The sequence below is a fragment of the Anguilla rostrata genome, chromosome 3 (genome assembly GCF_018555375.3).
Source record: "Anguilla rostrata isolate EN2019 chromosome 3, ASM1855537v3, whole genome shotgun sequence".
Taxonomy (NCBI): domain Eukaryota; kingdom Metazoa; phylum Chordata; class Actinopteri; order Anguilliformes; family Anguillidae; genus Anguilla; species Anguilla rostrata.
This window is the reverse complement of record NC_057935.1, coordinates 40,226,212-40,240,204: the sequence shown is the minus strand read 5'-3', so window position 1 is coordinate 40,240,204 and position 13,993 is coordinate 40,226,212. Positions and strand designations below refer to the sequence as shown.

At 38.7% G+C, this 13,993-nt stretch overlaps 1 protein-coding gene across 1 annotated transcript in view; it reads left to right on the top strand.

The window, feature by feature from the left end:
- Positions 1-13,993, top strand: part of LOC135251934 (thrombospondin type-1 domain-containing protein 7B-like) — a 174,436-nt gene that overhangs the window by 100,927 nt on the left and 59,516 nt on the right. The window contains exons 10-12 of the mRNA XM_064329817.1: positions 6,741-6,856; positions 7,932-8,064; positions 11,659-11,762. Coding sequence (XP_064185887.1) covers positions 6,741-6,856; positions 7,932-8,064; positions 11,659-11,762 — 353 coding nt within the window. The remainder of the gene's footprint in view (positions 1-6,740; positions 6,857-7,931; positions 8,065-11,658; positions 11,763-13,993) is intronic.

The window sequence follows — 13,993 nt, the reverse complement described above, 5'->3', positions numbered from 1 at the left end:
AATAAAATTTATACAAGCGTCTAAATTGTGCACATTATGTATTCCACTGCAAGTAGAGCTCTTTCAGAGCAAAATCATAGTGGTATTATGTGCTCATCCAGAGAGACTATGGTCAGAGAAATACAACTGAAAAACTCAGATGACCATTGACCCATTGAACTATTACAGATTATTGCAGATTGATGGTAATTGAGATTAAGGACCATATTTACTAAGGATTAGTGGTTTATAGAAACTAACGAGACACATAGCGTTTTTCCATATTTACAAAGGTGCCTCACCAGAGATTTACACTGGTAAAACAAGAAAAATGTGGCATCCCTAAAATTGGCATGTTTCAGTTAATGTGTATGTATTTCAGGGAATTCTGACCTCTGGTAGACCTCAAAAATATGGGAGGAGGGCATGTAAATTTATGCATACGATCTCATAAATGTAACAGTTTCTGGATTTTGCTGATTTGTTCAGAAATGATTAACCCTACCACTATGAAATTTTACTCCAAACAGCTTTGATACATCAGTAGCCATTAGCTGTTTCAATTGTAATCATAATTGGGGGGCGACATAGCTCAGGAGGTAAGAGCGGTTGTCTGGCAGTCGGAGGGTTGCTGGTTCGATCCCCCACCCTAGGTGTGTTGAAGTGTCCCTGAGCAAGACACCTAACCCCTAATTGCTCTCAATGAGCTGATTGGTACCTTGCATGGCAGCCTTTCACCGTTGGTGTGTGTGTCTGTGTCTGTGTGTGTGTGTGTGAGTGTGTGTGTGTATGGGTGAATGAGAGGCATCAATTGTACAAGCGCTTTGGATAAAAGCACTATATAAATGCAGTCCATATCCATATCCATAATTTATTCAGTCCAATACAATTAAAACCAAGGTATGCAGTCCGATGTTACATTCATAACGCCTTGTCCGTATGATTGTAGGCCTATTAGAGGTACGGAGCAATTGTAACTGAAAACGCCCTATAACGTGCATATGCAGGGTTTTTTTTTTTTTTCCAGCACATACATGTACCAATGTTAAGCTAGGAAACACATTTAATTTGGTAACATGTGACCAGCCTCATCCTGAAATTATGAAGCATGGGGCTTTATTCATGAATAAAAAACTTTGTAGCTCACCATATGGACAAATCTGGTGTGTGCTTATTATAAATGCCTGTGACCAGCTATTTATTTTCCATTAACACAGCATCCAGAATATGAGGCTACGTCAACAAAGCAAGCAAATTAGCTGAACACATTTAACATTAAACCCCAAAATAACTTAAAAATGAAAAAACATTAATGAGTAAAATTAACTTTTATTAAAGAAATGAAACACCATTGCTGGCCTCTCTACACTGGCTACCTGTCAAAAAGCGAATTGATTTTAAAGTAATTCTGCTTGTTTTTAAAGTCCTGAACTGGCTCACACCACAAAACTTGAGCGATCTTATTGTCCCGTATAGACCTTGTCGCTCATTGTGCTCACAAAACTCTGATGCTCTTGTGGTTCCAAGAATCAACAAAGTTACTGCAGGTGGTAGAGCCTTTTCCTGCAGAGCTCCACTGCTTTGGAACAAACTCCCAAGCGACGTTCGGACCGCGGAGACCGTAGCCAGTTTTAAATCTAAACTTAAAACTCATCTTTTTAACAGTTAGGGGGGGAGTGACTCTTGTTTTAATTTATTTTTATTTTTATCTCAATTTTTATTATTCTTTTTGTAATCTCTATCTCCCTTTTATTAAACTTTAGCCAGATGTATGTTTCTAAATTACTTATTTTAAACCACAATAAATTGTTTTTTCTTTTACTATACGCATACGCACATGGGTATTTCTCTACCTGTGTATACATGTCAATGTCTGTTAGGCACTTTGTGCTGACTCGGTCAGAAAAAGTGCTATGTAAATCTGAACGACTTGACTTGACTTGATTTATAATGCCCAAAAAGTCTTCCCAAAAGGACACTACATATTGATGTTGTTCAACACCATCTAGTGTCATCTCATCTCCAAATCTGAAGCCCTCTCTATAACCTCTCTGGGTACAAACCTTCTTATTTTCTCTTTAGATGGCATTCTGTAAACATATACAGTAACAGGAAAAAAGCACATTGTTTATTATAGCTACTCATGTTTCTTGGTCACTTAGCATCCAATTCCTGCTAAAATACACTCCGAAAACCATAGTCTACTAACTTCTCAAGGACAGCTAAGTTTTTTTTAATGATGTATGATTTAGTATATATCAAATAAAAAGTCTTATACCTGAAAATTACTTCCGGAACCCTTTTTATTTACCTCACTCAAAAACAAGTTTTTGGAAATATTTCCCACAAAGGTTATCGCATTGATCCGCTCATTTGGGAGGTGGTAGAGGACTGAATTGCACATGTACAAACCTGAAATGGCTACAGAAAATGCATTGTACATTATGTTATTAACTGGGTTACCTGTATAAGTGTTACATTTATGGTGACTCTCCCCTACGTTTGCAAAAAGAGAGAATCGTTTTAAATCTTTTTCATCTTTAGGAACAGTTGCCTGTTAGAGAAGTTGAGAGACAGTGACTCTGGAGATGGTTGGCTGTTAGGTAGCCTAAGAAATTAAACAACCTGAAATATGAAAAATATGTTCTGAAGTTTTTACTAATGAGACGTTAAAATTTTAAAGAGACAGTGTCTATCCATTGCATCCACGGATCCTGACATCTGTCCAAAACCCGACTTTACCAGCAATGGAGCGATACAACAATGTTGCTTTCCTGCCATACGCGAGACTTCAATACCAGCAGGGCATTTAAATGAACGTCCTGTGGCTATACTCATTTACATAACCAGTCTTGGTAAATACCCCACTAAATAGAAAACATGCAGCGATGCATAATTTTGCGGCATTGTCCAAAATTACAAGGTAAATTGTTTGTTCTGTCCCTTGTCTGTCTCCTGGGTTATGATCTGTCTGGAAAAGCAAGAATATTGTTGGTGTTACAGGAGCTGGTGTGGCCTGTTGGTGGAGGACCCCATGATGGCTGCACAAATATTCATGCTTTCAGGTTCTGTTCCATTTCAATTCAGTCAATTCAGAAACTCTCATTTCATGAGTTGAAAATGACCATAATATTTGATTGAGACTTTCACGTAATTAACTGAATTTCAATTCATTCCCTGAATTGACTGAATTGAAACAGAATTGACCCGGCCCTGCTCATTCCCCCAGGCACTATTACAATGGGCAGTGAATAATGATGTCACTCGCTCTACCTCTTGGTCTTCCCTATGCCTCTTATTCTTTTACTCCCATTATTAGCTCCTTCAGTTTAGCTGCAGCCTCTCGTATTCGTGCAGGATCTCTGATTGACATTTCAGATAAGAAATCTGGGTTCACGCAGGGGAGGTGTAAATTAGTTCTCTGCAATTATTGCTTGACATTTTCAAAAAGGTTTTCGATGTGAACACAAGAGAATTCATCAGGAAAATGCTGCTTAATATTAAGATGTGTGTGAAATGCTTTGCAGAAATATTCACATTACTCATAGATAAGTTTTGTCTTATGATCAATGTTTATGATCCATTTTATTATGTCTAGACTCTGCTAAATTTAATTTTTGTTCTGATGTGTTCTCTTACTTTTCATGCATATTGTAATGCAGAATATTAAATTATATTTTGCTGCTGCAACCACAAAATTTGACAAGACAGCAAAAAAAGATGCTAAACTGTTTTCAGCACCTTTCCCAAATTACAGAAGCAAGCTTCTGATTTATTTTTGTTTCCCTTGCGTCAGCACGCTGAGAGAAAAGTGTTAATTGGTGTGGATTGTTGAACAATGACCAGAAATGGGAACAAAGGATCTTGCATATTTGAGGTTCTCCAAAGTATCCAACCCAGTCATAGATGCCTCACACACGCACACACACAACAAAGATCACTGGAACAACTACAGAACTTGGGTTCGATAAGATATAGTTCTCATTGAGTATCAGTTATCCATAGTCATGAACACCCAGTCTAGTTCATGCAGTATCAGTTAAGTTATGGCAAGTCAAATGAAGTGAGGTATGATTATCAAAGATACATGATAGAGCTACAACATCAAGATGATAGTGCAAGTGCAACACAAAAGTTCTAGATGAAGATATAAGTGCAGCATGGAAGTGCTAGAAGATCAAGATACTAGGATAAAAGTGAAACAAGACAGTGATCAGAGATTGGGAGTGAACCTGCAGAGAAGCAGTGTTTGGGTTAGTCAAGGTACGGTCTGAAGAAATGCGTCTTCTGACCATAGCAAAAATTGGGCAGGGTTTGTTCCACCACTGGGAGCTCCGGTGAAGAAACTCTGTGGTAGGGGTGAGCAAGACCCATTCATCCAGATGGCAGGGAGTGCAAGGCACCCTGTTGCAGCAGAGCGGGGTGGTCAAGCTAGTGTGTAGGGGCTGCACTGTTGACAATTCTGAATACCATATTGAGTTTAGTTTTAACAACCCTTTTCTCAACTGTAAGTCATCCTAACTTGTTGAAATGTTCCAGATCAAGATGAGTGCGAGGGTGGGGTTTTAGGACTACTCTCACTAATTTGTTTTGAGAAGTTAGTAGTTTTGTAGTTCAGATGTTGACGAAAACTGGGAAACCAGGAGGTACGCAAATAATTAAAATCTAGAAACTTGGATTTTCTAGCTAGAAGCTTGTTCTTTTTTATTGATTTTCACAAAAACCTTTATGGCCACAACCTAGGTATTTCACTGATCATTTGGATGAAAATATTATGGATGTAAAAGTCACTTAATACTAAAATCGGAAGTGTTTGAACGTTTCACCTTTGATTCAAATAAGATGGACTCAATTTTGCCAACGTGTCAGGAGAGTTTATTGTTTGCGAGCCACTGACTGATTTTCATCAACACTGAGGATCTCTTCAACCGTAGATTTGCTCTTGTGAGATACTAGTAGTGCAGAGTCATCTGAATAACTGAGCAGTCTGCAGAAGCAGGTAGTCTTCAGGTCATTTATGTACATCAGGAAGAGGAGAGGAGAGGCCCCAAAATACTTCCCTGCAGCCCCCCACAGCCAATCTCTTTTTGGTCTGACTGGGTTCCATTAGCATCAACAACCTGCTCTTGCCCTGTTAGGTAGGACCTAACCAAAATAAAACCAAGGCTTTTACTTTTAAATGCAAGATGCTGTGGCCTACCATGTTGAATGCTTTTTTCAGGTCCCGCAACACCATTCCACAATAGTTACCGCTATCACCTTCCTGATAAAATCTGTTAAATATAAAAGGCAAGTATTTGCGGAATGTGATTTTTTAAAACAAGATTGGAATTCATACATGAGATTGTGTTTTTTCAATATAACCTTGAATCTGTTCAAAAAAACTTTGTTCAAATGCTTTGGATAAAACACTTTTTTTAAGAATGGGATTGTTCTAGTGTATTTCATCTGTGGGTACCCTAGCCTGTTCGATAGAGATATTGATTATGTGGGTTACACATAGGGAAATGTTTTCCACTACGTCTCTCAGATATAGAATATTGTCTAGTTCTGCGGCTTTGGAGCAGTTGAGCTCCGTTAGCTTCTTTGCCACTTCAGGCTGTGAAACTGGTGTGAAAGCCACTAATTCTGTTTGTACACCCTTCGCAGTATAACAGTCCCAGAAGACATTCTTTCCATAAACCCACACTGATCTGGTTGTTTTCACCACTTCTTTTGGCACTGTTGTAAAATAAAATAAAAATAGTTAGCCACAACTTTCTTGTCAAACATTGTCTCATCATAAGCATCAACACGAATGTAGCTGCTTTTGGATTTAGCCTTATCCCTATAACCTGACTGACAAATTCTGAGTTTGTAGAATGATGATTCCCCTATAGGTTAAGGGGAACACAGTGTGTAAACTCTCCTGGTGTTTCCCTGTAGGTCAAAGTGAATTCAGTGTGTAAACTCACCTGGTGGTGCCCTGTAGGTCAAAGTGAATTCAGTGTGTAAACTCACCTGATGTTGCCCTGTAGGTTAAAGTGAATTCAGTGTGTAAACTCTCCTGGTGTTGCCCTGTAGGTCAAAGTGAATTCAGTGTGTAAACTCTCCTGGTGTTTCCCTGTAGGTCAAAGTGAATTCAGTGTGTAAACTCACCTGGTGTTGCCCTGTAGGTTAAAGTGAATTCAGTGTGTAAACTCTCCTGGTGTTGCCCTGTAGGTCAAAGTGAATTCAGTGTGTAAACTCACCTGGTGTTGCCCTGTAGGTTAAAGTGAATTCAGTGTGTAAACTCTCCTGGTGTTGCCCTGTAGGTCAAAGTGAATTCAGTGTGTAAACTATCCTGGTGTTTCCCTGTAGGTCAAAGTGAATTCAGTGTGTAAACTCACCTGGTGTTGCCCTGTAGGGTAAAGTGAATTCAGTGTGTAAACTCTCCTGGTGTTGCCCTGTAGGTCAAAGTGAATTCACTGTGTAAACTCTCCTGGTGTTGCCCTGTAGGTCAAAGTGAATTCACTGTGTAAACTCTCCTGGTGTTGCCCTGTAGGTTAAAGTGAATGCAGTGTGTAAACTCTTCTGGTTTTACATTGTAGGTGTCCGGACTCCACTCGGCCTGATACCATCCGGCCCTGTTTGTTGCCCTGTAGGTCAAAGTGAATTCACTGTGTAAACTCTCCTGGTGTTGCCCTGTAGGTCAAAGTGAATTCACTGTGTAAACTCTCCTGGTGTTGCCCTGTAGGTTAAAGTGAATGCAGTGTGTAAACTCTTCTGGTTTTACATTGTAGGTGTCCGGACTCCACTCGGCCTGATACCATCCGGCCCTGTTTGTTGCCCTGCAGGAAAGACTGCATAGTGACTCCCTTCAGTGAATGGACATCTTGCCCTTCCAGCTGCTTAGCAGGTACAGCCCTTCGCCGATACATGGTGTTTCTCATTTATTTACCAATATGTCTTTGGGTTATAATAAAACAAATCCTTGCTTTGGTTGGACATTCTGTGTTTTATATGTTTTATACAGCCAATTAAATGTATTTTCATTTTCAAAGGCTTATTGACTTCCAGTACAGTGCTTTAGCAGGCATTGGATGATAACCATAAAGAACCCTGCTAATGAGTGGGCATTGAGAGGGTGGCTGTACTGGGAGGGCTTCTCCTAATACTGCCAACCCTTTATCCTTTATCATTTTCAGTCTGAAATGAAACAATTGTTCAAAGCAAAGAAAAGTTCGAAAAAAAAGATACAGATTTTGTGTGACGTAGACTGACTATCAGAAGGGCAATAACACAAATTGACGGGAGGATACCCAGGAATTATTACTTGAGGTCCATGGACGTGCTATTACAGTTGTAAATTGTTTCACTTGAGTTGCACTGGAAAAATAGTATGCAGGAGTGTATTTTATGAGTGATAGGAACTCCTTTTAAGATGTCATTGTTAAAGGCTCCCACTTAGCAATCAGATGAAGCAAATTTTTTGAGTGTTGAATAACTACATTATGAAATTATTCAATTTAGTTTAACTTCGACGTGGTAATTGTTGATCATTATTTTTAACTATATTAATAGAAGAAAAATAAATTTAATGTGGTTTCCCTGAGCAATGCTGTAGAAAAACAACAGTCTGGAATGTGGATAAGAATTTAATTTTGGAAAGTAGCTACCATTCTTTGGTAAAGATGTTTTAGCCCATTAGGCCTGATGTGGGTGTGATCTCTAAATTGCAATAATTGCATTGTTTGCTAATTATCTGTGTGTAATGGGCCATAGTAACAAAATGTAGACATTTTCTCAGTTTGCCTTCAATGTACTATAAAAAGCAGAAATGATAGAGGCTTGAACATCAGTGTCATTTAGCAAAGCTGTTTTGCTTTCAGTTTGCATTTTCTGGGTCACTCTCATAAAGCTTGTCACCATGGCTTTTGACAGGAAAAATGAGACTTTCATTACCCTCTGTACTATTGCTTCTTGTTTCCCAGTCAACACAACTGCAGCCACCCAATCACGTTACAGAATCATTATCCAGAGGTCAGCCAATGGGGGGCAAGAGTGTCCTGATACCCTTTATGAAGAGAGAGACTGTGACTCCCTCCCTGTTTGTCCAACCTACAGGTAAACAAATGCAAAGATCAGTAATTACTGGTAGGCCATGCAAAACAGTAAACCTTTTGAATTATTTTTAACTGGGTTATGTTTTCTCTTTCCTGCCTTTTTTGTGACGCGATCTATAGTCAGGCTGTAACAGAAGAAAAAGGGTGAGACCAAAAGTCTGTAAGTTATAATGGGAATTTATCGTGTCAAACTTCAAGAGCTGACAAGGCCAAAATAACAAATAAAACACTGCGAGAGAAATAGTATACCTAACCTACCAAAAGAAAACAAAATAAATATACACTTCTTCCCTGTCTCCCTATCTGTCATAAACAGCATGAACATGGTGGGGTTACAAAAAGCCGCTTTTCCACCGCATAGTACCGGCTCGACTCGACTCTACTCGACTTTTTTGGTTTTCCATCAGGCAAAAGTTGTAGATAGTACCTGGTACCTGGTACTTCTTTTGGTATCACCTCCATCGAGATTCCAAGCGAACTGAGGCGATACCAAAAGGTGACGTGAAAACACTGCTGACCACTGATTGGTCAGAGAGAATCGTCACTTATCCTGTTGCGTCGCCTTTGAGCAACCAGAGTCGTCTCGTCGTTTGAGCTCTGTTGTAGGATTTCCCAAACCCTCCTGTTTTTTTCAGCAGTCTTTTGTCTTTCTGCCTTCAGCCTCTTCTGAAACAAAATGTGTCTCCTTGCTGTGACAAAGCCACATACCGAGAATCAAGAACACCATCCCTTCGATATCCTCCATTGTTCCTGTGTGTGTCGTGTTGAAGATGGCGTCACGGCAGTTTCATGAGGCGTGGCCATGACAACCAGTTACATTGACGGGGGTACTATCTGCAGTGGAAAACGAAGTACCTGGTAACAAAAGCGAGTAGAGTCGAGTAGAGTCGCATCGAGTTGAACCGTACCATACGGTGGAAAAGCGGCTACAGATGGCGTCAGACTCTCTACGTCCCAATTGCTCACCAGTGGACACGAACATATACACTAGTACAAATAATTACACACAAATACATATGAATCCAAATGATTACAATAATCTACAGTCAGCAAACAGAGCAAAAGGAATGAGAAAAAATATTGGCATGAGAACAACCAAGCAAAAGTTATATGCAATCTACCACTGGTAAATAGAGCAAAAGGCATAGGCAAATGTTGGAGCCAACAGAACAAGCAAGCAAAAGTCACAGACGGTCCCTAATCAGCAAACACAGTAAAAGGGACTTGTTTAATCTATAAAAAACTTTAAAAAAACACCATAGGACTCAAGGAGTTAACATGCTTTGAGCTTGGGGGTATATCCACCATTTTAAGGGGCAACTCTTGGCTAAACTCTGCTCTTTCTCCAATTCTGAACAATCCAGACTTTTCTCCAGGGATCGCAGATGCAGGATTTAAGAAATGGGCTGCCAAGGGTATTAGCAGGTTGAGTGATCTCTTCTCTGAAGAGGAATTAATGTCATTGAGCAGGTGGTTCAAAGGTATCAACTCTCAAAACAGGACTTTTTCAGATTTTTACAAACAAGGCATTGTATTATGCATGATACCACTTTGGTAGGCAATCTGGAGAAGCCCTCAGTGGATAGGATGTTATTTCAATCAATGGGGAGGCCATCTGTAAGTTTATTTTATTGTGTCCTGAAAACCAACTCTTCTGCTGACATGCAGGGGGTCAAAAATGTTTGGCAGGAGTTGTCTGTCACAATGAAGAATGGGAAGATATTTGGAAATATGCTAATTTTTTATCAATATGTAATCATACTAAATCAGTTCAACTTCTAATTATACATAGAATGTGTATCTCTCCTTACAGTTGATATTATTTGATATTATTTTCTTTATGCCTTAAGTGTAAAACGGAGATAGGTACCCTTGCACGTTACTTTCGGTCTTGTGAAAAATTAAGAAGATTTTAGAGGTGGACTTAGAAATGAATCCAATGTCAGTACTTTTAGGCCTACCCAGTAGACATGTCACATCCACAGAAAATGAGAAAGCTATATATCATACTTACCAAATCTAATAATTCTCAGACATATGGAACAAAATGTGTCCCATATGAGTTCAATATGGAATGCCTCTTACCTTCCAATTATGGGATGATTCAGAGCGTTAACGTGCATTCATTTAGAATTGTGATTAAGCTTTAGCCAGCGCTAATTCATTGCCAGGCGTAAATGGAAAAATAATGCACACCTCCCAGCCAATCAAAATTGAGTATACTGCCAAGCTGTTATATAACTATATATCATTTGTATATTCTTACAAATTTCTGCAAAGCCAGCGAGAAAGCCGTAGTTAGAGACAGCGGTCAATGTTGAAGTATATCAGCCAATATCGGCTATATTTAGACTAAAATGGATGCTTGTCTTTGGGTAAATTATGACCGAAACAGATGGACTAAACTAAAAGTAGGCAAAATTTCTACAACTGTTTCTGAACTAAATGATGGTCACAAAGGACGGATCAGATTCAGCTCATAAAACAACGTCTGTGGATGTTGGGTACTTGGTGGGCTATATTGCAAATTGTATTGGTTGTATTTTGTGTTACAAATGCATGGTTATGTTGTTTTATTTATTCATTCATTTTTTTCATTTTGATTGTATTGTGCTTGTTACAGTTGGCATATTGTAGCTTCTCGGGCAGGTAATCATTTGAAAACAGATATGCAGCCTCACTGGGTTTATACATGGCCAATGAAAGGATAAATAAGATTGCAATAAATAAATGAATAAGTGTAACCATTCAGTAATGTATTATTTTCTAAGGACTATTGAGTGATGCCAATAACCTATTTAATGTGTTGCTTTACTCTTTTACAACTGGAAAGCAATACAAACTCATTGAAACTAAATGAAAACATACCAAATTAATTTTGAACCATGAACAGTGTCAAAGGGCCTTAATTATGTTTGTTAAAAACACACAATAAGAAAATGTTTTAAATAAACAAAATAATATACTGTAACAATCAATACATTTCTGAGAAACAGTTGTTTACATAAAAGACGCAATATCAGTGATAGTCAGTGTTAGCCACAGTTTTACTGTATTATAGTCAAATAAAATATTAACTATAGTTGTTCTAATAACTTGTATCAGAGATTTATGTGGGAAGAAAATAACGTTTGGTTTTGCATGGACCTTCCGTGTCTTGTTTTGTTAATTACTCATTCCTATCAAATGTAAAACACTCACTATATCTGATTATTTACTCTAACTCTCCTCTACGAGGCAAAGGTGCTTCTGAGACAAAACCTCAATTCTCACATGTGTTTGTAATCAGATCAGTAATTTAATTGTTTGTGATCTGGATTGTGCCAAGATTCCCGTTACTTAATTATTCTGCCCCTCATCATTTACAGAATAACAGTGGTTGTTATTGAATACATTTTTAAAAAATCACTAGAAATGAAAGCTCTACTAAACAACAAATATATTTTAAGCTTCCCCTGAGTTGGAAAGGTTGTGTTAACCATGCCAAGGATATACTTCCAGCAGATATTTCATTGATCAGGGAAAATATTCCCATGTAGAATACAGTGGTGTTCATATGGACATTCATGTTGAACATGTCTGAAACTCCTTACAGGTGGAAGACACAGAAATGGCAAGAGTGTACACTTGTGCCCGATTCTGTTCGCCAGGGGATGACAGGGGCGGGAGAATCATGTGGCAGAGGGCTGGAGACAAGGGGTAAGTAATTTCAGCCCAGTACATCTTCAGTCAAGTTTTTTGATTGATTGTTTGGAACATAAAAACAGTGCAATATACAGTAACTGTTTTAATGTTCATTTCATATTCTGCCATTGCTGTGGCTACTGGGTGCTGTTTAAAAGTGGTATGTGATGTGTTACTTTCACGCATAGCTTTATTTTTGGCAGCTGTTCAGCTGTTTTGTGTACAGCTTACTATCCCTTGGTGAATAGCCCTTTGACAAAGTCCTTAATTTGACAACAGAAAGTGACAGCAACATAAGGAAGCTGCCAATTTGTCCACTTCAAACAGATCTGGTCAGTGGGAACTGTCATGCAGTGAAGACTTTGAGAACATCATTTAGGCACAGCAGTGTTTTCCATTAATGAAAAGCACTGCAGGATGACAGCTCTTCTGAGGGGGCAGAAAAACATGCTTTTCCCCCTGATCTCAGATTTTACCCCCTCTCCATATATATACACACTCTCACAGCCACACTAGCACACATAAACAATCACACACACGCACATGCACGTGCGCGCACACACACACACGCACATGCGCTCACGTACATGCACACACACACATACACACAGAATGTACACAGGAGTACACATACATACATACTGTACATACATACATACATAAATAGGATACATACATCCAAACATATGCATTGAATCATGTTCTGTATACAAGCACAGTACACAGTCACGCTTGCTTCAATGCACAAAAAATACTGAGATATGCATATAAGCAAAACCAATAAGACAGTTATGGTTAATGTACCGTTTATTTCACATATATCATAAATCAGCAGAGACACAAAGTCAAAACCATTTTCCAAACATTCAGAGTCATTTGGTGTACATAAATTGTTCCTGCAGTAGTGATTTATGGAGGCTGTTAAAGTGAATTATTTTGATGAGAGAAACTGCTGCACTAACCTGAAGTTCACAGTCAGAGAGATATGACACCTCTTTTCTCACTAATTAAAGACCTTTTAATGGTTCAGTATTTTCTTTATGAGAAAACAGCTTTTTTTCCACATTACTGCCTGAATTCTTCCCCAATGTGTATCTCTGAGGAAGGACATTATATTAGAGAACAAAAAACAATCACAGGAATGTGTGTGTGTGTATGTGTGTGTGTTTGTAAGACTTGTTCAAATGTTTACAACCTCTTGGTGTTGACTGGGCATTTTCAGAATTGGAGAATGTAGAAGATGAACTTATACAAATTATGGAACCAAGTAATTAATGATTTGCATTGCAGTATAGTTATTAATTTCAGTTAGAACCTATTGATTTGGTTTGTTCTCTTCTAGTCTCTAACCCCATTTTCCCTCCAGTGTAAAATGGGTTATTTTCCCCTTAGAACACTACAGCGTAGCAGCATAATAAGCGACTCCACTCTAGCAGTGAAGCATTGTGGTGGCTGTCAGGCACTTCTTTTTTAATGAACCCTTAACTCATTAACTTCAAGTGCACTTATTCCAACTTGAGTATGACCTTCCCTTTGACCTTTGCAGTCTCATGATGTGAATATGATTTAAATAATACGAAGTATATTAAAATATGTGTGGTAAGATTTTTTTTTACTTGGCTATGAGTTGAATGAAGAAAGGGCAAAAAAGAAGTTGCTCATTAAAAATAAATGGAAAGAAAAGGGGTCCTTCAAGCAAAGATCTGACCTTCTGAATACCCTCACACTCAAGTCATTTTAATCATTTCAACTCAGATTGAAAAAAAAAACATGACGTTCTGTTGTGCACGTACGGTACTGCATGATTTCACTGCCTTGTCTGGAGCATTACATTACATTACATTACAGGCATTTGGCAGACAATCTTATCCAGAGCGACGTACAACAAAGTGTATAACCATAACCAGGAACAAGTATGACGAAAACCCTAGAGAGAAGTACTGGTCCAAGTGCAGGGAACAACAGCATAGTTCAAAAAAGACCCTGACGGTTAAACTGATTAAAACTAACACAAACGAGAACAGCAACAACGCACTCTATGGAAAAATACAAGCAGTAGTTAAGACAGTTAATGCACCTAAGTCACCTACGAAACAGCTACCTAGTTACAACCCTAAGCTTACAGTCATTTAAGAGATTACAGGGAGGTAGGGAGGAATGGGGAGAGGTGCAGCCTGAAGAGGTGAGTCTTCAGTCGTCAATTGAAATGGGTCAGTGTCTCAGCTGTTCTGACCTCCACGGGGAGG